Source organism: Chiloscyllium punctatum, chromosome 11 (genome assembly GCF_047496795.1).
Source record: "Chiloscyllium punctatum isolate Juve2018m chromosome 11, sChiPun1.3, whole genome shotgun sequence".
In the NCBI taxonomy this organism is placed as follows: Eukaryota; Metazoa; Chordata; class Chondrichthyes; order Orectolobiformes; family Hemiscylliidae; genus Chiloscyllium; species Chiloscyllium punctatum.
Genome location: NC_092749.1, coordinates 76801423 through 76826451, shown reverse-complemented (window position 1 = coordinate 76826451; position 25029 = coordinate 76801423). Strand labels below are relative to the sequence as shown.

At 41.9% G+C, this 25029-nt stretch overlaps 1 protein-coding gene across 1 annotated transcript in view; it reads left to right on the top strand.

Moving 5' to 3' along the window:
• fndc1 (fibronectin type III domain containing 1) overlaps positions 1–25029 on the top strand; it is a 332979-nt gene that overhangs the window by 263492 nt on the left and 44458 nt on the right. The window contains exons 15-17 of the mRNA XM_072581080.1: positions 15368–15496; positions 17418–17648; positions 24239–24350. Coding sequence (XP_072437181.1) covers positions 15368–15496; positions 17418–17648; positions 24239–24350 — 472 coding nt within the window. The remainder of the gene's footprint in view (positions 1–15367; positions 15497–17417; positions 17649–24238; positions 24351–25029) is intronic.

Here is a 25029-nt window from a genome sequence, read left to right as displayed (position 1 = left end):
GGGCCAGGTGCTGGTAGGTGGGACTAGATTGGGTTGAAATGTCTGGTTGGCATGGATGGGTTGGAACAAAAGGTCTGTTTCCATGCTGTACATCTTTATGACTCTATTTGCATTTGTCTAGTCCTCTGGCACTTCACCTGTGTCCAGTGAAGATTGAAAAATAATCCTTAGAGCATCGGCTATTTGCTTCCTGATCTCCTTCAATATCCTGCGGGAATAATCCATTCGGCACTGGCAAATTATCCACTTAGAAAATTCAAACTGCTCTCACACTTCCTCTCTCCCTATAATTATTTTGTCCAATATTTCACACTGCTCCCCTTGGATTACTATATCAATATTTCACACTGCTCTTCTTGGATTACTATATCAATATCATCTCTTTCTTTTTTGAATATAGAGCCAAAAAATTCATTTTAAAGTTCTTCCCAGATCCTCTGCATCTTCACACAAGTTCCCTCCTTTATCTCTGAAATGTCCCATTTTCTCCTTAACTGTAAGGTAAAACATATTTGGGGTTTTCTTTATCTTGCTTGCTAATGTTTTTCATGCCCTCTCTTTCATTTCCTTATTTCTTATTTTTCACTTGGTCTCTGTACTTTCTGTATTCCTCTAGGCTATCTTGGTTCTTTTTGTGTTTGACTACCATAAGCTTTCTTTTGTCTGTTGAATCTTCCCCTTATATTCTGGACAACTGTAAGGGTTTAGATTTGGGAGTACCATTCTTATTCTTGGAGGAGACATATCTGCTTTTGTTGTAAAGATTTCACTTTTTGTCCTTCCCCCTGGTATACCACTGATTTATCTTTGAGCAGTCCTGTACTGTCCACCTCAACCAATCACTTTGTAGTTTTATAAAATTTGTCTTCCTCCTGTCAAAACTTTTATTCCTGAATAATCTCTATCATTTTCCTTAAATCTGAATTGTGGTCACTATCTCTGATATGGTCCCCCACTGTTACTTCATTCACTTGCCCATCTTTAATTCCCAAAACTAAATCCAGAATTGGAACTCTTCTTTTTGGGCTTGTCACATATTGCTTAAAAAGTTTTCCTAGTTAAGCCACTTTTAGAATACTACATTTAATTCTGGTCTCCCTGCTGTAGGAAAGATGTTAAACTTGAAAACATTCAGAAAAGATTTACAAGGATGTTTCCATGGTTGGAGGGTTTGACCTATAGCGAGAGGCTGAATAGGCTGGGGCTGTTATCCCTCGGAGACTGAGGTTATAAACCTTATAGATGTTCTAAAATCATGAGGGGCATGGATAGGTCTTTTTTCCCAAGGTAGGGGAGTCCAAAACTAGAAGGCATAGGTTTAAGGTGAGAGGGGAAATATCTAAAAGTGACCTAAGGGACAACTTTTTCACACAAAAAATTGTGTGTGCATAGAAGGAGATGCCAGAGGAAGTGGTGGAGACTGGTACAATTACAATATATAAAAGGCATCTGGATTGGTACATGAATAAGCTTCGAGGGATATGGTCCTAATTCTGGCAAATGGGATAAAATTAGATTATGTGGTTGGCATGAATGAGTTAGATCGAAGGGTCTGTTTCCAGGCTGTGCATCACTACATCTCTACACAGAACATGAATTTTTCACCCTCAATGTTCCCTGTATTGTTTCAAACCCCGTTAAAGTAGCCTACTATTTTTGCCCTCTTATTCCTACAGGTAGAAACATGTTTACTTATATGTTCTTCTATCTCCCTCCCACTGTTGGGGTTCTATTGTATATTCCTAATATCTTGACTGCCTCTTTTTTTTTCCTAAGATCAACTCATAAAGCCTCATTTGTTAACCCATTTAGTGCTTCATTCCTTCTCATAGCTGTGATTTTTTTAACAACTTACCAACTGTACCCCTCTTTTTTTGACACCCACTGTGTCATGTCTGAAAACGCTATATCGAGGGATATTGGCCTGCTGATTTTGCCCCTTGTTTAGCCAGGTTTCCATTATAGCAATGACATTCTTCTGCCATGTATTTGTCTATGCCATTAGTTCTTCTGCATTGTTTATAATATTCCTTGCATTGAAGCATAAGCAGCTCAACCCTGTCAATTTTCTTTCCTGAATGGTTTTAAATCTTCATTTCTTTTGTCTTTGAGTTGCTGACTACATTACTAACTAATGTTCTGCCTCCCATTTCCTGATCTGAATCTGACCCATCTAAGCCTACACTTGGTCTCCAACCCCCCACTATACAAGTTTAAAACATCATCAACAGAGCTAGCAAAAGCCTCCACGAGGATATGTGTTCCAGCTCTGCCCAGGTGCACTCTGTCAGGCTTGTACATATCCCATCTTCCCCAGAAACGGTCCCAATGCCTTAAGAATCTACACCCATCCCTGGTATACCATTTCTCCAGCCATGCATTTATCTTATTCCTGTTTTAGCTAACATGTTTCTACCATGTTTGAGGTGAAAGATGAAATGTCTCTTTGATCAATTTACTACTTTCTCAGACTACTTTTAATACTGTATCAAAATAGTCAAAGTTGGCATACACCAAATAAATAATGTGCAACTTCGTTAGAATGGTTTGTGTAGACTAACTGAAAAACTGATAGTTGTCAGCAGTCATGAAATCTCTGTTAACTTACTAGTGGCTGCCATTCACCCTTATAATGTCAACTAACCGGCACTTCTCATTTGCGCAAGTCCTTCTGTTTTCTGGTTTGTGTGAATGTTTTCTGCTTCTCTTGGAATTAGCACACTGTAAAATGTGCAAGTTCTACAGAAAAACATGTGTGTCGACCAGAAGGGAATGAATGTGTTTCAGATGTAGTTCATCTTGCCAAAAGATCTGTCAGCTCACTTAATGTGTCAACAAATAATTTTTACTTACAGCAAATTGGAATTGAAATCTCAAAGAATCAGTATTGGTGACATGTTTTTAGGTAATCTAAGGCTGTACAGCGCCAAATCAGGCTCATGTTCACAGGAATCACATTTTGCCCTCAATATATTTCATGGAATATATGCTGCAAGACAGTGATAAGCTAATGAGTTCAATGTTGAAACTTGAAGTGGATCCAAGCCAGACACTTTGTAAGTATAAAACAAAATGGTCAGGGAATATGCAAAATTATAGGTCAGTCGAAACCATTGAATCTAACCAGCTCGCATTTTTCAACATCCAATCTTGTTTATACTGACAGGGCCTTCATTCAAAAAATTAATTGGAGAAAATAACATAATTTTCTAACAACAAAATGTAATCTGTTTCTTCTAAAGTGATCTCTGATGAGGGTCAACATGGAATCTCCAGTGGGTCAGTAGCCACACTGTGTTTCTATGGCCATACAAAAAGTCCCTGGATTAATACCAAGCAGGAGAAACAGGGCTGCTCTGCTGCTTCGTTGTCCAGGCAATGCGCATTGTCCACATTTCATAGGGATGGCACAATGGCTCAGTGGTTAGCACTGCTACCTCACAGCGCCACATATCCAGGTTCTATTCCACTCTTGGACGACTGTTTGCACATTCTCCCTCTGGCTATATGGGTTTCCTCCGGGGTGCACTGGTTTCCTCCCACAGTCCAAAGATGTGCAGATTAAGTGGATGGCCATGCTAAATTGCCCATAGTGTCTAGGAAGGTGCAGGCTAGGTGGACTAGCCATGGCAAATGAAGGGTTATGGGGATAGGGTGGGATGCCTCTTTGAAGTGTCAATGGGAACTTGATGGACCATCTGGCCTGTTTCCATACTGTAGGGATTCTATTAAACATCTTTTTGTTAAGGCAATGGAATTTTCTAAGTTCATATTTTACCGAATACGTAACTCCTATCACTAATAATGTTCTCCAATAATTTCTCTAGTACAAGCATAAGGCTGACTGGTCTGTAATTCCTCAGATTATCCGTATTGCCTTTTTAAAAAACAGAACAATGTTGGCTATTCTCCAGTCCTCTGGGACCTCTCCTGTGACCAAAGAGAATACAAAAATTTCAAACAAGACCCCAACAGTGTCCTCACCTGTCTCCCTCAGCATTCTGGGCTAGATCCCATCAGGTCCTGGGGACTTGTTAACCTTCATGTTTTTGAAAACACTCAACACTACCTCAATTTTTATATTGATATGCCCAAGAAATCAACACACCCTCTCAAGACTCCCCATTACCATGTCCTCCTCCTCGAAGAATACCGATACAAAGTGTTTGTTAAGGACCTCATGCCCACTTCCTCTTGATCTACCCATAAATTCCCCCATTTTTCTTGCTGTTTAAGTGTAAAATTCCTTATGATTTACTTTAATCCTGTTGCCAAAGGAAGTTCATTACCCCTTTTAGCCCTCCTAATTCATTGTGCAAGTTTTTCCCTGCTGTCTTTGTATTCTTTAAGACCCCTGACTGTCTTCAATTTCCTAAACCTTATATATATCTCCTTTTTCTTTTTGCACAAGCCCACAACTACTCTTGTTTCCAAGGTCCCTGAATATGGTCAGGCTTTTCTTTCATCTTCATGTTTGTGCTGAATTCAAATCAATTGGCCTTTAAAAGATTCCCACAGCCAGATGTGAATTTTGATTAAATTCCCTACAGAGTGGAAACGGACTTTCGGCCCAACCAATCCACACTGACCCTCCGAAGAGTAACCTACCCAGACCCACTTCCCTCTGGCTAATACATCTAACACTACGGGCAATTTTGCATGGCCAATTCACCTAACCTGCACATCTTTGGACTGTGGGAGGAAACCAGAGCACCCGGAGGAAACCCACGCAGACACAGGGAGAATGTGAAACTCCACATAGACAGTCATCCGAGGCTGGAATTTACTCTGAAACAACCACCCCACAATCTATATTCCCCAGTTCCTGTCTGATATTGTGATTGTTAATCTTCCCCCAACTTCACGCTTTCACCTAAGGACCATATTTGTCCTTATTCATAAGTAATTAAAAATGTACAGAATTCTGGTCACTGTTCCTGAACTACTCCCCACTGAGACATGGATCACCTGGCTGCGCTTGCTGCCCAATACCAGGTCCAGAATGGAGCCCTCCTCATTGGACTATTTACAGATTGTTTCAAAAAGTCTTCCTGGAAGCACATAACGAACCTCCACATTCCCCACCCCCATTCAAGCTCGTAGCACTAAGCGTGTCCTGGTTAACAGAGGGGAAGTTAAAATCACTCACCATAACCATCCTGTTGTTGTACATATTTCCTATAATCTGACCACATATCTGTTCCATATTGCCTGCTGGCTGTCAGAAAGCCTGTATTAAAATTCCATGGAAGTGATTGCACCCTTCCTATTCCTGAGCTCCATCCACATAGACTCACTGTAAGAACCTTCTGAAATGTCTTCCCTCAGTATAGCTGTGATATTCTTTCTGATCAGTAACACAACTCCCTGTCTCTTTTACATCCCCCTCTATCTCGTCTGAAACATCTAAATCCCAGAATATTATGCTGCCAGTCTTGCCCCCCCCCCCCCCCCACCCCCCAACCAACCAAGTCTCTGTAACAACTACAGCATCATAGTTATATGTATTACTCCAAACTTTAACTTCTTCTGCCTTACACCCATAGAAACATACTTGATCCTGGCACCATAATCTGACCACATATTTGTTCCATTATTGCATGTTGGAGACTCGCCTGCAGTGACAGAAATGCCAATCTATGCCCCTGACTCTAGAGTCTAATATCGCTACTGCTCTTACTGCTCTGAGGCTACTACTGATCTGGTTGCTGCTGCTGCTTTACTAGAGAGGGCAACCCTCCAACAGTGCACTTGTTTGGGAGGGGAATGGCCACAGGAGACTCCTGCACTGCCTGCCCAAGCTTTGTGATCTTCTGAGGGGTCACCCAACTTTTCTCTATCTCATAGCCCTTACTGGCGTGTGAGCAGCACGCTAAACATGCTATCCACAACATTCTCAGCCTCATTGATGCACCATTGTCAGTTCATCCACAGCTTCAGGCATTCCTTGTGCCAAACTGGGAGCTGCAGCTCAACACATTTCCTGCATATGAGAAGTGTCCCTCATTTCCCACATATTGCAAGAGGAATATTCCATGTGGCCAAGTTCTCCTGCCATTTCAAACCTTATTAACTACAGACAACAATCCAGAAACTGATTGCACAATCTTGCACAGTAGTCAACAGACTCAGATCTCTCTGTCGCAACTCTCTGGTCCAACTAGGGAGTCATGACTGACAGAGAATAACAGGAGTGTCAGATGTCATGTTCACTCTGAGAGCTGGCTCTGAAGGAACTGGATCAGTGTCAAGGTACATGTAAATAAAGGGTGACTTGTGATGGGATACCAGCCTCTGTGGAATTATTTCATTGGTGACAAGAGAAAAGCATACTCTTGAAGAAACTCACCTGCAACAGTTGTCTATGAGTTGGGATAAGCATTTCTGGCCTCATGCTGTTATTTGGGAAGCTTGATTCATTTGACCCTGCAGATGAAGACTGCACCCAGTATGTGGAAAGAATTAATTAGTTTCCCCGGGCTGATGACATTGGGGTAGATGAAAAGCAATGAGAAATTCTCCTGACCCAAAGCTTTTTCAATTATTCAGAGCCTGACTTTCCAGAGGCACAAGATCCTTAAATCTTTCAGGAATTGATAGATTTAGTTAAGGAATATTATGACCTCTAATTCTAAGATACTATCAGTTTTACATGGCAATTTGAGAACTGGGAGAATCCATGTTGGGAGTTTTGACTCGGTTAAGACAACTGGCAGAGACATGTGACTTTGGTTTAACTCTTAATGAGATGCTGAGAGACTGTTTGATATGTGCAATTAATGATGCAACCATGCAAAACCTCTACAGTACTAACTGAAGCCCAACCAGACTCCAAACAGAGACGACAACTGGCTTTATCATTGGAAAATGAGGCAATTGGAACACATGAGTAGCACGGTATTCCGATGGAAGTGGACATTCTCACCAGTCCGATTGAGTTTGAGGAACACCACTTATGTGAAGGCAACTGCATTGCCTCACTCAGGTTACATCCTGAACAGAGGCACTGTAGGTCAGCCCATAGCACAACCTCAAAATAAAACCGAGACTTGGCCAAACAGTTAAAATGTTCTTTGGATCCAGCCTGTCAAGCCGTTGTTGTTGCTGTCAGATATGCAGATATGAGACAGCAAAAGACCTACTAGACCTAGATTGAGCAAGATAACACCTAGGCCAATATCCAGGAGAGTGCACACCCTGGAAAATCCACCTATATCTGGTTTGGAACAGTTAAATTGCTTAAGAAAGTGAAAATCAGAACCAATCAAAATAAACGTCTGATCAAATGGTCGCCCAGTTCAAATAAAGGTCAATACTGGCACAGGCATTTCAGTGATTGCAGAAGCATTCTTTAGCAAAATTCACTCTGAACTCCAAGCCTTAAGTTTGTGCAAGGCCTCAGCTGGACTGAGAACCTATACCAGGGAACCTTTAGAGTTTAAGAGTACAACCTTGGTTTTGGTCTCTTATGAGAAGTGGCTGGTTCAGTTACCACTGATTGTAGTAAACAGCTTGGACCAAGCTTGTTGTGCTGAAATTGGTTGAGAAAAATTCACCTAGATTGATTCCACATTTTTCAATTAGAAAAATAGCTGTCTTCATTGGCTGGAGTGTACAATACAGGAGCAAAGAAGTCTTATTTCTAAAACATTGGGTATGCCACTGATGGAATACTGTGTGCAGTTCTGGTCACTACTCAAACAGAACGATGAGGAGAAATTCACCAGAATGTTGCCTGGAATGAGAAGTCTCAGTTGTGCAAAAGGAGGGAGAGTGCAAAAGAATAATAAATACATAGAATTCCTACAGTGCAGAAATAGGCCATTAGGTCCACTGAATCTATACTCTCTGAAGAGTATCCCACCCAGACCCTACCCCCAACCCATGCTCATAACCCTGCATGGGGATTTTACCATGCTGAACCCAGTTAACCTGCACATCCCTGTACACTACTGGGTAGTTTTAGCATGGTCAATCCACCTAATCTGCACATCTTTAGACTGTGGGAGGAAACTGGAGCAACTGGAGGAAACCCACGCAGACACGGGGAGAATGTGCAAACTCCACACAGATACTCGGTCACTGGTGCTGTGAGGGAACAGTGCTATGGTAGGCTGATGTATTTGCAGCAACCTCCAGCCAGAAGTACCAAATGAATGGTACACCTCAGCCTCCTCAAGTAGTCCCAAGCAGTACAGATTCCATTCTTCAGCCAATTCGATTTAATCCATGTGATTTCAAGAAATTGTTGAAGGCGCTGGATATAGCAAAGACTATGGGCCCTGACAACATTCTGGCAATGATACTGTAAACTTGTGCTCCAAAATTTGCCGCAACCTTGAATAGCTGTTCTAGTGCAGTTACAACACTGGCATCTCAATATTGGAAATTGCTCAGATACGTCCCGTACACAAAAAGTGGTTTTAAGTCCAACCCAGCCAATTACTGCCCCATCAGTCACTCGATCATCAATAAAGTGGTATTGATGCACGCACCACCCTCTATTGAAAAAGCCAACCATCTTCAACTGCTTCATTAATGAGCTGATGTTATGTCAGAAGTGGAGATTATGCAAACATTCGTGAACATGTTTAGCACGATTAGCGATGACTCAGATACTGAAACAGTCCATGTTCAAATGCAACAAGTTCTGGACGATATCTGGGCTTGAGATGATTAAAAAGTAACATATGCACCACACAAGTGCCAGACAATGACTAACCCTGATAAAAGGCAATATAATTGCCCCTTGACATTCAATGGTGAGGACTGCAGATGCTTGAGATAACAGTTGAGAATGTGGTGCTGGAAAAGCACAGGAGGTCAGGGAGCATCTGAGGAGCAGGAAAATCAAAGTTTCAGACAATAGCCCTTCATCAGGAATGGTTCCTGATGAAGGACTTTTGCCCAAAATGTCGATTTTCCTGCTCCTCTGATGCTGCCTGACCTCCTGTGCTTTTCCAGCACCACACTCTTGCTTCAATGGTATTACCATCACTGAATCCCCCACTATCAATATCCTTGGGCTTCCATTGTCCAGAAACTCAACTAGACTTATCACGTAAACGCAGTGCCTACAAGAGCAGGTCAGAGCCTATGAATACAGCCAGTAGCTCACCTCCTGACTCATCGAAACCTGTCCAAAATCAACAAGGCATGCATTCAGACGTGTGATGGAATGCATTCCTGATGGATGCAGCTTCAACAACACTCAAGCTTGACACTATCCAGGAGGAAGCAACTCACTTGATTGGTACCACCTCCATAGCATCTGCTCCCTCCATCAGTAACAGCAGTGTGTACAATCTACAAGATACACTGCATAAATTAACCAAGGATCCTTAGATAGCACATTTCAAACATACCACAACGTCCATCTAGAAGGGCAAAGCAGATACATGGGAACGTCACCATCTGCAAGCCACTCACATCCTTGGAAATATGGTGGTGTTCTTCACTGTTGCATGGTCAAAATCCTGGGATTCCCTCTCTGAGAGCATTATGGGTCAACCTACAGTATGTGAACTGCAGCAGTTCAAGAAGGCAGCTCAGCACCATCTTCTCAAGTGTAATTAGAGATGCTCAGTAGATGCTGCAAGCCAGCAATGCCCATGTTTTATGAGTGAATTCAAAAAAATTGATAGGGTCATAGAGAGTCACAGAATTGTACAGCACAGAAACAGACCTTTCGGTCCAACTCGCCCATGCCAACAAGATATCCCAAATTAATCTTGTCCCATTTGCCAACATTTGATCCATATCCCTCTAACTCTTCCTATTCATATACCCATCCAGATGTCTTTTAAATGTTGTAATTGTTCCAGTCTCCATCACTTCCTCTGACAGCTAATTCCATACTGCATGAAAAAGTTGCCTCTTTGGTCCCTTTTAAATCTTTCTCTTCTCAACTTAAAACTACGCCCTCTAGTTTTGGAGTCCCCTGCCCTGGGGAAAAAAAATGACCTTGTCTATTCACCCTAGCCATGCTCCTCATGATTTTATAAACCTCTATAAGGACTAGACCAAATCCTGAGGAGTGATGTCAGACAGGTGTTGAAGATGGCATGATGGAGAGCATTTTAGTGACTACTACACCATACATTTTTGGTTTGCGTTTTGTGTTATGAAGTTATGCACAGTAATCATGAATTGGAAGGCAAGAAGCTAGAATTGGTTTGTGAAAGCAAAAATGATAGGGGTGGAAGAGTGTGTGGTTCCTTTAAGAGGTAAAGTGTTTTTCTAAGATTTATACAGAAAAATGTGTCTGTTAAGTAGCAGCAGATTACAGACACTTCTGAAATTGAAACATGTATCAATTAGCTGTGTGATTGGAAATCTTAGGCTTGTTTTGATGATTTGTCAACTAGTTTGAACTAGAGTTGAAAAGTGTGATGCTGGAAAAGCACAGCAGATCAGGCAGCATCTGAGGAGCATGTGAATTAATGTTTCAGGCAAAAGCCCTTCATCAGGAATGTGGGGGTGGTGGTGGTGAAGGGGAGTGAGATAAGTAGAACGATGGAGTGGGGCTCGTGGTAAATGGAGACGGTGAGTAGGTGATAGTCATAGCTTAGAAGGGAGGGTGGAGTGGATATGTGGGAAGGAAGAGGGTGGTGCCGAATTGGAGGGTTGGTCCTGGGATGAGGCGGGCATGACGGGAAATGAGGAAACTGGTGAAGTCAATGTTAATGTCATGTGGTTGGAAGATCCCAAGGCAGAAGATGAGACGTTCTTCCTCCAGGCGTCAAGTGGCTTGGATTTGGCGGTGGATGAGGCCCAGGACTTGCATGTCCTTGGCGAAGTAGGAGGATGAGTTGAAGTGATCAGCCACAGGGCAGTGGGGTTGATTGATGCTTGTCCCAGAGATGTTCCCTGAAATATTCCACAAATTGGCGTCCTGTCTGCCCAATGTAGAGGAGGCCACATTGAGAGCAACAAACATAGTAGATGTGGCGTTTGGTTGAGTAAGCGAAAGCTTTCATACAGCAGAAAGAGTTGGAGAAGGTGTACTCCAGGTAGTTGTGGGAGTCGATAGGTTTGAAATAGATGTCTGTGTTGAGTCAATTGTCGGTATGGAGACAGAGAGGTCCCTTACTGGCAATTCCTCTGCCTCCACCATATCTGGTCCCAGGAGGAGCAATTCCACTCCAAGATATCCCAGATGACCTCTTATTTCAAAGATCACAATTTCCCTTCCCGTGTGGTCAACAATGCCCTCCAGCACATCTCCTCCACTTTCCACACTTCCGCCCTTGAATCCCACCCCTCCAACCCAAGCAAGAATAGAACCCACCAGTCCTCACCTTCAACGCCACTAATCCCCAGATACAAAGCATTATTCTCCACCATTTCTGCGACTTATAATCAGACCCCACTACCAGAGATATATTTCCCTCCCATCCCCTGTCAGCATTCTGCAGAGACCACTCCCTCCATAATTCCCTCATTAGGTCTACGTGCCCCTCCACCCCTCCCACACCAACCCACCCTCCACTCCTGACACCTTCTCTTGCCACCACAAGAGGTGTAAAATCTGTGCCCACACCTCCCCCCTCACCTCTGTCAAAGGCCCCAAAGGATCCTTCCACATCTGGCAGAGATTTTCCTGCACATTCAAACACCTGTCTACTGTGTCCATTGCTCTTGATGCGGACTCCTGTACATTGGGGAGACAGGTCGCCAACTCACGGAACGTTTCAGAGAACATCTCTGGGGGACACCACCAAACAACCTCGCTGTCCTGTGGCCGACCACTTCAACTGCCCCTCCCACTCCATCCAGGACATGTTAGTTCTGGACCTCCTTTACTGCCAAATCTAAGCCACCCGACACCTGGAGGAAGAACGTCTGAGCTGCTGTGCTTTTCCAGCGCCACAATTTTTGACTCTGATCTCCAGCATCTGCTGTCCTCACTTTCTCCAACTAGCTTAAATCAGTCAATTAATTTAAACCAAATGCTTATAGACTGAAAGCCAATTAAATTTAAATCAGATGGTTTTGACAACCTCGGACCAATGTACAAAAATTGATTTGTCATCCAAGGTATATAAGGAGAGGGTTTTTGAAAATTGGGTCAGAGGGAACTGCCATCTGAGAAATAAACATCTAGCTCTTACAAATTATCTCTAAACTCTTTAAGAAAGCACCATCTATCCATGAACCACGGCACTTCTAGCTAAGAATCCTGAGAGAAGAAGTCACAGAGAAAACACTCCTGACAGTAGGATCAGCAGAAGAAAGCTGTTGTGACTTGAGAACAGCAGAAGAAAGGCTTTTCTGACTAGAGAGACAGCAGTGAAGGCAGAGCATTCCAGAAGGCACATTCTGTGTAGACTTTGAGAGACTAAGTTTTAATTTATTTTTTATTATTACTTGGGTTTATATAAGCGGGACTTGTGTTAATTGGAACAGTATCCCAGTAGAATTTGGTCCGGTCTGGGAACAGTTAGCAGTTAGGGGGGAGTTGTTCAGTTTGCTAGTAATTCAGTTAATTTGTTCACTGTTAGGGTTAAATCAATAAGTTGTTACTTGTTGCTTATAAAGTGAAGATCATGGATTTTCTTTCACCAAACCACACTTTTAACAGATTATAAAGCTTCTCTGGGCATGTCGGTTTTAATAATCATAGGGGTTCGACCTTTTCTGTTTATAACATATCGAAAAAGAGAAAGATGGCCAACAAAAAAGTGTTTTAGATTGGGGGAAGGCAGATTTTAGTAAAATAGGGTGGGATTTAGGAACTCTTACTGGAGGGTGTATCTTCAGAACAACGGGAGACAATCAAAACAGTACTGGGGAGAGTACAGGCCCAATATGTTCCCATTCAGGTGAAATGTAAGAGCAACAAGCCCAGAGAACCTGGGATGTCCAAAATATTCAGGACTGGATAAAAAGGAAAAGGAAAATATACCAAACGCATACGCAACAAATCAATGGAGGCCCTAGCGAAGTATTGAAAATGCTGAGAGGATCTAAATTAGGCAGTTAGGAGAACAAAGGGAACATGTGGGAAAATATTGGCAGGCAAGATTAGAGAGATGAAAATGTGTTGCTGGAAAAGCGCAGCAGGTCAGGCAGCATCCAAGGAGCAGGAGAATCGACGTTTCGGGCATGAGCCCTTCATCAGGAAAGATTAGAGAGATGTCTAACATATTCTAGAAGTATATCAAGGGGAAAGAGGTAGGGCTCAATTGGAGAAGAAGTCAGAGGAGGAGGACATTTGGAGAGTATTAAACTTCACATCTGTCTTTACTCAGGTGAAGGAGGATGTAGGTACAAAATTTGAGAAGGTGATGGACTGTGAGGTTCGTGAGGAGTTTGATATAGAGAGTGAGGAGGTATTGGAAGTTTTGCAGATTTAATAGTTGAAAAATCTCAAGATCCAGATGCGACCTATCCCTGGCTACTGTGGGAGATGAGGAAGGAAATCATAGGGCTGCTGACACTAATTTTTAATTCTTCTCCAGCCACAGGGAAGTTGCCAGAGGTCTGGAGGACAGCTAATATGGTTCCACTTTACAAGAAGAGAGGTAGCGATAGACCAGGGAATTATTAGATTAGATTAGATTAGATTACTTACAGTGTGGAAACAGGCCCTTTGGCTCAACAAGTCCACACCACACCCGCCGAAGCGCAACCCACCCATATCCCTATATCTACACCTTATCTAACACTATGGGCAATTTAGCATGGCCAATTCACCTGACCTGCACATCTTTGGAGTGTGGGAGGAAACCGAAGCACCCGGAGGAAACCCACGCAGACACGGGGAGAACGTGCAAACTCCACACAGAGGCGGGAATTGAACCCGGATCTCTGGCGCTGTGAGGCAGCAGTGCTAACCACTGTGCCACCGTGCCGCACCGTGCTGTATGTGTGCTGTTTATTTCTCAGATGGCAGTTCCCTCTGACCCAATTTTCAAAAACCCTCTCCTTATATACCTTGGATGACAAATCAATTTTTGTACAATGGTCCGAGGTTGTCAAAACCATCTGATTTAAATTTAATTGGCTTTCAGTCTATAAGCATTTGGTTTAAATTAATTGACTGATTTAAGCTAGTTGGAGAAAGTGAGGACAGCAGATGCTGGAGATCAGAGTCAAAAATTGTGGCGCTGGAAAAGCACAGCAGCTCAGACGCTCTTCCTCCAGGTGTCGGGTGGCTTAGATTTGGCAGTAAAGGAGGTCGAGGACTAACATGTCCTGGGCGGAATGGGAGGGGCAGTTGAAGTGGTCGGCCATAGGACAGCGAGGTTGTTTGGTGGTGTCCCCCAGAGATGTTCTCTGAAACGTTCCGTGCGTTGGCGACCTGTCTCCCCAATGTACAGGAGTCCGCATCGAGAGCAATGGAAACAGTAGACAGGTGTTTGAATGTGCAGGAAAATCTCTGCCAGATGTGGAAGGATCCTTTGGGGCCTTTGACAGAGGTGAGGGGGGAGGTGTGGGCACAGATTTTATACCTCTTGTGGTGGCAAGAGAAGGTGTCAGGAGTGGAGGGTGGGTTGGTGTGGGAGGGGTGGAGGGGCACGTAGACCTAATGATCTTAAATCATGTTTACTGATCTGCCCATCTGACCAATCTGTACATATCCTTCTATAACTTCTTCCTTCCTCATTGTCAATGACGCTGCCAATCTTCATATCATCCACAAACTTACTATTATTCCCTCTACATTCTTATTGACATTGTTTCTGTATATCACAAATAACAAAGGACCTAACTCTGAACCACTGGACACGGGCCCCCAGTCACACAAACAACTTTCTGCCACCACCCTCTGTTTCTTGTCATTGAGCCAATTTTGAATCCAACTTGCCAAGTTACTCTGGACCCCAGGTGCTTTTACCTTCTTTGTCAGTCTTCCACTCATTGAAGACCTTACTGAAAAGCATATAAACTACATCAACTGCAGTTCCTTCACCTCCACACTTGGTCAACTCCTGAAGAATTCAAACAGATTTGTTTGGCATTACCTTAGTAATGCTATCATTTGTCAAACCTTGCCTCTCTAAATACAGATTAATTTTCTCCTTCAGAATTTTCTCCAAAAGATTCCCTACCAATGATGAGAGATTCGTTGCTATATAATTCATTGCTATTTATGGGCGGCATGGTGGCACAGAGGGTGTTAGATGATTATTTAAATAGAAACAATGTGTATTGAGGGTGGCATTAAGTCATGATGCTCTTTTGGAGAGTTGGTGCAGATGCAGTGGGCTGAATGATTGTGTCCTATGACTTGACACTTTCTTGATTTTTGTGATAACTGAACGCTGTGTCCTTTTGATGGCAGTATTGAAACCAGTGCGGAAAGATTGATTAATCCTGTTTCTTGTAGTACCTAAACAGCACTTTTCTTTTATTTTCCAAGGTTTTCAGCTGGTTACAACTGCTTTGCCAATCATAGCTGATCCTCCAACAAAGAAGGAGCACACCATACGGCCATTCCACATGATTCCACAATCAGAGTTTGACGTAGCAGGAAAGAAACGATTTGTAGGTGTGTACTTATCTTTAAATATTTTGCTAGTAGACTTGATGCCCCCTCAATTACTCAATATCATATATTCTCATTGAAATAGCAAGCTTCAACCATATTCACTGAATTAATATCAACTTTCAGTGTTGTTCTTCTGTGGTTAGCATTATGATCGGATCCCACGTGAAGTTCCCCTGTTCAGTACAATCTCAAACCATTAGGTTTTTGAGTGAGAAAGAATGAACTGGTTCACCTTCTCTATTCATCCACTCCCTTGATCAATTTCAACAAGATTAATGTAAAAATGATCTCTTTCCTCGGGCTTATATTTTTCCCAGTTTTAAAAGGAGCAATCTAACTCTATTTAATAAATAGGGTGAGTTTATTAAACCATGAATTTGATACAAATTGTTGCTGTGTGAATGAAGATGGGCTGCTAAACTGAACAGATTTTGTGGCTTTATTTGATGCTTTCACATCACATGAGAAGGATTATTGAACTTGAGACACTGCATTCAGGTACTCAGAGTTAGAATGCTGGCCATCTCTAGCAGTTCTTTTGCTACCTTCACAGTATCTAAGCGGTTGCTGATGGATAGAAGGTCTCTTCTGCTATCTACATCATCAGGGTCTCTCGTGCTGTTTCTCAGGCCATGCTTTCTGTTCTCTTGTGCCATGTTTAGACTTCTTCCAAGTCTGTCTCTTTTACCAAGCCACTTCGAAAGCCTGCTCTCAGACTTGTTTTAAGTCATGCAGGCTGATTTTTTTGGTGCCAGCTGTGACCTTTGACTTTCTGCTGCAGTGTGCAGCCACTCAATAGTGTGTGCTTTTCTGGGTTAATTATACTGAATGATCTTCTTACCTTTTTCTCCCTTATCCAACTTTTGCCTCAAAATAATTTTACTTTATATGTCTTTGTGATTGTGATGATGGAGTTCTGCCACTCAGCTGTAAAAAGAGATTAAGTAGATTTCGATGGACCCTACTGGGTTATATATATCACTATCCATGCTATGCTACCACTATATTAAAAATGTATAGAGGTTTGAAAGATTCCTGCTTGGGAAGGCCACCATTATTGGACATCCTTAGTTTCTTATAAGAAGGTGGATAGTGAATCTCTACCCTGAACTGATTACATAGATGCTCCAACAATGTTAGTGGCTGAGGAGTTCTAGGATATAAGTATATCTCCAATTTCAACTTTCCATTGGAAGTCTGGACAATCCTTAACCACTTGTGGATGGTCCAAAGAAGGTACTACCACTTGCTCAACAAGTAGAATATAAGGAACAGTTCAAATTGGTAATCCATGCCAGACCATCACCCACAAATTGAGTTTCTGTGTGGAGAGATCCATTCTGACAGGCTTTACAATCATTCACATTCCATTAGCTGTAGTTCTTGAATGAATTATTAACCACAACAAACAATAACTAATTTGCTAGCCATAAAAAAAGAATGTGAATTTAATGTGAAGTTGCACTTGATTCCTGAGACTCACCACCTTCCTTAAAAATACCATCAGAAAGATGTTTTTATTTATTTAGATTATGCTTTCATCAAAGACCATAAACCCATCAGGAGTCAAGATAGATTTATCATTATAAGGGCCTTGCTGAATAAAAGACATATTGTCCAAGTTTTTCAATGTATTCATCCGGAGAGAATTTCAAGAATAAGAAGTCATTTTTTTTATTCCTTTTGACGTTTGGGTTTCTTACAATTTTGTTCTGTTGAGTGCAAAATAAAAAAGTTTTATCAGTATGTCTCTTCAGCATTACTCAAACTCTGTTCTACCAAGTGACTAATTAAAAAGACAGTAGTCCTAAATACAGTTTAGCAAGCTTGTAAGTCGGTAGTTTTCTAGATACAATGTTAGGTTTTTAATTGTGAGAAATGAAGTTGTCTAAATGTTTTCAATGCTTTGACCTGTTTACAGCTACTCATGTAGATTACATCAGCAAAGATCCAACAGCACCATGTTCGTTGACAGAAGCACTAGAGCACTTTCAAGTGGATTCACTGGTGGACATTATTCCAAAAGACTTGAAGGATAACACCCTACCTCCTGAGCAAGCTCCACGCAACATTACTATTGTTGCTGTTGAAGGTTGCCATTCCTTTGTAATCCTTGACTGGGCAAAACCTTTGAAGAATGAATTTGTAACAGGTAGAGATTAACAGTTCCATATTAATTTGTTTCATATTTGTTCTTGTAAATGTAATATTTATTTCCCATCTCAAATTTCTTTGTGTCAGCCATTTGGAGTAAGAATTAAGTTGTATGTGGCCTCAATCATATGGTCATAGCTGAGATACCTTTCATGAAAAGATCACTGTAACAACAGCTCACATTTGCACAGCAAGTTTAGTCCCAAAGTGCTTCACAGGCAAGATCAGCCAAAAAATTTAAATTGGCCCACATGAGATACTAGAAAGACAGAGTGATAAAGAGATCAGCAGCTTAAAGATAGAACTTCACAGCTTATTGCCGAAGTAACTCGAGACACTGCAGCCAACGATGAGCAATTAAAATCAATGGTGCACAAAAAAGTCAGAATTTGAGGAGCCCAGACAGTTATATAATTGATATAGTTTATATAATTTATTATCTCTGTTTGTAAATGGCTGACTCCCTTATTTCTAGATATTGATATCCATTTAAAGAATCTCCCATGAAAGGAAATTTCCTTTCATCATCTACGCTGTTAAGATTGTTCCATTTCAATCAAGTTGCCATTGATTCTTCTAACCTCTAGTGGATACAAATCTAGCCTGTCTTATCTTCACTCATAAGACAACTGCCCATCCCATTTGATTAATCTAATTAACCTTCTCCAAATTGCTTCCAATGCATTTACATCGTTAAGTGATCCTGTACGCAGCACTCACAAGTGGTCTCACAAGTGCCCTGTACAACTAAACATAATCTCCTATTTTTGTAATTACTTCTCCTTGTGGTATATAACAACTTTCCAATAACTTTTCCTAATTACTTGCTGTATCTGCGTATTAGCCTTTCATGATTCATGCACTCAGACATCAAGATCCCTTTGCATCTCAGCTCAGCAAGCTCTCACCAGTTCAATATATGCATTTATGTTTGTCCTACCAAAATGGATAATTTTATATTTTCTTGCATACTATATTTGCAGGATCTTTGCCTGTCACTTAACCTATCTTTTTGTAGCCTCCTTATGGTTTTTCACAACTTGCCTTTTTGCTATATTTGTGTCATCAACAAATGTAACAGCTATACTTTCCATCACTTCCTCCAGTTGTTTTTCTGCACTGAAACAGTTGAGGTCCCAGCATCAAAATCTATGGCACACCACTCATTACACCCAGTCAATCTTTTACCCATTCCTGATGAAGGGCTGCTGCCGGAAACGTCAATTTTCCTGCTCCTCAGGTGCTGCCTGACCTTATGTGCATTTCCAGCACCACACTAATCTTGACTCTAATGTCCAGTATCTGCAGTCCTCAATTTCGCCTAATCTTTTATCCGTGTTAACATGCTACCTGTACACCACGAAGTTTCAATATCTGCAACAACCTTTGATGTGATACTTTATCAAATGACTTTTGAATATTTTTCAATACAGTACATCCTCAGTTTGCCCTTCATCTACAGCATGTTACTTCCTCAAAGAACTCCAATAGATTGGGGAAACATGATTTCATTTTCATGTTACCATGTTGAATCCTTCTAATTACCTTGAATAAAAAGTGCCCTGCTATTGCTTCTTTCATAATAGCTTAACACCTGTGATTGCTATGTTGCTTGAGAAGATTCTGTGGGATAAGATATACATGCATTTGGAAAGGCAGGGTTTGATTAGGAGTAGTCAGCATGGCTTTTTGCTTGCAAGATCATGCCTCACAAATTTGTTAGATTTCTTTAATGAAGTGACCAGGGAGGTTGATGAGGGTAGGACGGTAGATGTAGTCTTTATGGATTTCAGTAAGGCCTTTGGTGAGGTCCCACATGGTAGACTACTCTGGAAGGTTAGATCCCATGGAATCCAGGGGCAGCTAGCAAATTGGATACAAAACTGGCTTCACGTAGGAAGCAGGGTATAATAATTGAAGAATGCTTGTCAGACTGGAGGCCTGTGATTATTGGTGTACCTCAGGGGTTGGTGCTGGGCACATTGCTGTTTGTTATCTATTTCAATGATTTGGATGCACAAAATTGTGAGAAACAAAGCTCACTCACTTCAATAATTTCAGTCCGAGACAAGATCTGAAGCAATCAGTATGCAAGCGTGGTGCCTAAAATAGACACGCAGAGTTTAGCAAGTACATATCTTATATAGAATTCACTACTCCAAACCCTGTACCCATTACTATTGTTTATCTCTTGCCTTATCTGGCTTTGTGCATAACAAAGTACAAGTTCTATTTGGCCATTTCACCACATCCTGCTGTGGTTCATTGTTAGGTATATCCTTCTTCACTGCCATCTATTTCCCTTACTTGTGACATTTCCTCCCATTCCTCAACCATGTTGAACCTTATGACCTTTTAATTGGGGTTTTTATTTTGTTTTTGCAAAAGTGGGAAACAGATGCTTATAACTACTGTTTGTACAAGCATATCTGGCTTAACCTACATCCTCACAGCACCTTATCTATTTGTCTGTAACATCTGCCATTGTTTGCAGGCACGTTTCATTCTTGTATACACATTTTAGCTAATACAAAAACAATTATGTATTTCCTTCACATAGTTTTCATTCTTGTTGACTCAGCTCTTGGTTGAAACAATTACACACTGGTGTGAGTTCATTTACCTTTCCTAAGCAATTATGATTGCAGAATTAACACTACTTTACCTATATCCCACAAAATGTACAAGGCATGATAGGTAAGTTTGCAGTTGGCCATCAACAGTGAGGAAGGTTATCGGAAATTGCAACAGGACCTTGATCAGCTGGGGAAGTGGGCTAACAAATGGCAAATGGAGTTTATTATAGATAAGAGTGAGGCTTGCATTTAAAGTCAAATCAAGGTAGGAGTTTCATGGTGAATAGTGGGGCCTTAAGGAGTGCAGTGGAACAGAGCGACCTTGAAATTCAGGTGCACGGTTGTCTGAAAGTGGAGTCACAGGCAGACAGGGCAGTGAAGAAGGCTTTTGGCCCACTGGCTTTCATCAGTCAGGGCATGGATTATGGAAGTTGGGAAGTTATGTTGCAGTTGTAGATGGTGTTGCTGAGGCCAAAATTGGAGTACTGTGTTCCGTTTTGCTATAGGAAGGATGTTATTAAACTGGAAAGAGTGCAGAAGAAATTTACAAGGATGTTGCCAGGACTGAAGGGTCTGAGTTAAAGGGAAAGTTTGAACAAGCTAGAACGTCTGTCTTTATAGCGTAGGAGACTGAGGGGTATCTTATAAAAGTATATAAGATCATGACAGATATAAATAGGGTGAATGTACTTCCACCCTCTCTCAGGTGTCTTCTCCCTTAGACTTCAAATGTATCATAATCCTGGAGTTTGTCTACCAGCTGCCCCAACAACTCCCCTACCTACCCCTGAAACACCACAACCCTTAAAACCTCAGAAACCCTCATAAATTTTCCTAATCATGGACTCTATGCTATTCCCTCCTCCTATCCTGGCTGCCCTGTTCTCCAGGTAACATGGATCAACTCTCCAAGTGACAGGACATCGATTTGGCCACATTTAGAAAACTGCATTCAATTTTGGTCTCCCAGCTGTAGGAAATATGTTCTTAAACTTAACAGGTTTGGAAAAGATTTACAAGCATGTTGCCTGTGTTGGAATGTTTGAGCTACAGGGAGAGGCTGAATAAGCTGGGGCTATTTTCCCTGGAGCATTGGAGGATGTGGGGTGATCTTTATAGTGGTTTATAAAATCATGAGGAGCATGGATAAGGTGAATAGGCAAGGTCTTTTGCGTGGGATGGGAGAATCCAAAATTAGAGGGCATAGATTTGAGATGAGAAGGGAATGATTTAAAAGGATCCTAAGGGGCAACTTTTTTGTGCAGTGTAGAGTGTGAGTATGAAATGAGCTGCCAGAGGAAGTGGTGGAGGCTGTTATATTTACAACATTTAAAAGGCATCTGGAGTGGTATATGAATTGGAAGAGATTATAGGGATATGGGCCAAATCCTGGCAAATAGGACTCGATTAATTTAGGATATCTGGCTGGCATGGACGAATTGGACTGAAGGGTCTGGTTCTGTGCTGTACATCTCTATGACTCTTTGACTCTACGACTGGAAGCAAAGATTGCGATCAAACTAGTGTTGGTTCGAAGGACCAAACAGTGGCATTACATGCACCTAGTGAAGTTCAAACTCCATAGTACATAGGGAATTCTGACTTCATAGAATCAAAGAATCTCTACAGTGCAGATATAGTCAATTTGGCCCATTGTATCTGCACTGACTCTCCTATGAGCATCCCACTCAGATCCAGCTTCCCACACTATCCTGTAATTCCACATACCATGACTAAGCTACCTGAACTATACTGCAGAGCAATTTAGCATGGCCAATCTCCATGTGCATAACCTATACATCTTTATACTGTGGAAGGAAACCAGAGCGCCCAGCATACACAGGGAAAATGTACAAACTCCACACAGTCACCCAGGGCTGGAATTGAGCCCAGGTCCCAGCATTGTGGGGCAGCAGTGTGAACAACTGTGCTGCCCCAGGGTCCCTCAAACTTTATCATCAGTCCCTGCTTCTAGCAGGTAAGGTAAGTTAAAAATATCGCATATTCTTGTTCTCATTTGTGGAATCTGAAATTAGGAAAGATTTTGTCAAGTTAAACAATGTCATTGGCAGGTTTTAAACATTTTTAGAAAGTAACTTAATCACATCATGCTATTAATCTATCAAACAGTTGAAAATACTTCACTGGAACCGTTAGACAGTGATCCACCATGGAAGATGTTGAGCTGGATTTCATTTGTGAGGTGGTTGGGCAATGTACAGACTGCTTGGCCTTCGCTGTTCTAACCTGTTATTACAAGAGTCAGCCAGCAGCTGACGCACCTAAAAGAAACCCACCTGCAGTGGAAATCAGCTGTGAATGGACAGGTCAAACAGGTGGATCATGGGGATTCCACCCATCATTGGGAGGAGTTTCATGCCCTCAAGAAATCTTGGCCAATCAGATTAGCTGTTATCTCCAATGATCACTTCTGAGACTACAAGCAAACACCTAGAAAAACTTCAGTATCTGGGGCTCAGTAGATCACAGGTTTTTTTGGGCAGGGCAAATCTGGCAACCCAGAGAGGAGGCAAGATGTTGAGGGTGGGTTTTGGGGGCCCAGGTGGAGGAATAATGGGGAGTGGGGAAGCATCTTGGAGCAGGGGATGACCCCAGTGCACATAAAAGCATCCCGTGAAAGGCATCCTTCTGCTTCCTTCCCACCTCTTTATCTCTTCAGTTTAAAACAGTGCCTGTCCATAAAAACTATCCAGGACAAAGCAGCCGACTTGACTGACACTCAATATAACACCTTCAGCATGCATTCCCTCCACTGCTAATACACATAGGGGCAGCAGTGTGTACTGTCTGCAAGATGCACTGCAAAAACTATCCAAGGTTCCTTTGACACAAACTTCTAAACCCATAAACCCTAACAGCACTGTGGGTGTACCTATACCAGATGGTTGAAGAAGGCAGCTCACCAGTTGGGTTGACAGCAATCTCTATTGACCATCGATAATTTCTTTTAAAAATAGTGTTTATTGCAATACCCATCCACATACACATTAAGGAGGTCAGCCTAGAGGTGGTGAGTTAGTCACCATTTGTATTTTAGACACTCAAACCAGACACATACTTGCTGGAGTGGAGGAAGCTATTAAATCGCATGGTGGCTCAGTGATTAGCACTGCTGCCTCACAGCACCAGGATCCCAGGTTCGATTCCAGCCTCAGGCAACTGTCTGTGTGGAGTTTACAAGTTCTCCCCGTGTCTGCATGAGTTTCCTCCGGGTGCTTCGGTTTCCTCCCACAGTCCAAAGGCGTGCAGGTCAAGTGAATTGGCTACGCTAAATTGCCCATAGTGTTAGGTGCATTAGTTAGAGGGAAATGGGTCTGGGTGGGTTACTCTTTGGAGGGTTGGTGTGGACTTGTTGGGCTGAAGGGCCTGTTTCCACACTGTAGGGAACCTAACCTAAATCATGCACATTAAATCAGATTATTGATTAGATTCCCTACAGTGTGGAAACAGGCCCTTCAGCCCAACAAGTCCACACCAACCCTCCGAAGAGTAACCCACCCAGACCCATTTCCCTCTAACTAATGTACCTAACACTATGGGCAATTTAGCACGGCCAATTCATCTGACCTGCACATCTTTGGATTGTGGGAGGAAACCCATGCAGACATGGGGAGAATGTGCAAACTCCACACAGACAGTCGTCCGTGGCTGGAATCGAACCCACGTCCCTGGCGCTGTGAGACAACAATGGTAACCACTGAGCCACCGTGCTGTCCCTCGGTGATATAAGGTGAGTAGAGGTAGTTTTTAAAGAATGTCTTAAAGGGGAGACATTATTTGGAGAAGTTTAGGACATTGATGCAATTCTCCACAATAATCTTTATGGATTACAGGTGCTTCCTTCATGCATGAACACGCATTTTGGAGGAAATGCAAAAAGAAATTTGAACTTCTAAATAAAAATAGATTAATACTTCAGATCACAAATGGAAAGTGAGGCTTTTGGTATAGGAAATCTGTTTGAATTTACTTCTCTTAATTTCAATTGCAGGTTACCTTGTCTATAGTGCTTCTTATGATGATATCTTGCAGAATAAGTGGTCTACAAAGCCTGCAACAGCCAGCACGCACCTACCTGTTGAAAACCTGAAGCCAAATACAAGGTATGTTAGACCATATCATGTAGCTAATTGAAAACATCATTATGTACAGTCTTGATAACTTTCCCTTTTATATTAGACACACCCTCAGTGGTTGATTGTATAGATCATTCTACGCAAGTGCTCGTTATACTCTGTACAAACCTTCTGCTACTCTACTTAACCTTGATTTGGAGATGCCGGTGTTGGACTGGGGTGTACAAAGTTAAAAATCACACAACACCAGGTTATTGTCCAACAGGTTTAATTGGAAGCACTAGCTTTTGGAGCGACGCTCCTTCATCAGGTGATTGCCTGATCATCTGATGAAGGAGCGTCGCTCTGAAAGCTAGTGTGCTTCCAATTAAACCTGTTGGACTATAACCTGGTATTGTGTGATTTTTAACTACTTAACCTGATTTAATTTAATCTCATTTTACTCTTGGGCTGTGATGGGATAAAATGCACACATTGCTTGAGGTTTTTTTGTTGTTCTCACTAAATGGGTGACGCTAGCAAGATTGTTTTCTTGCCCCGGCTCAGTTAGCCTGAGTTGTCACTTTGAGTCACTGCAACCCTTTATGTGAAAGTTCTCCCACATGGTGTTACATCAGCAATTTCAAGTTTAATGCAAATGCACTGCATATCCTGATGCAACACTTGAAGTGTGATCAATAAGTTAAACAAATACTTTTCTCAGAAT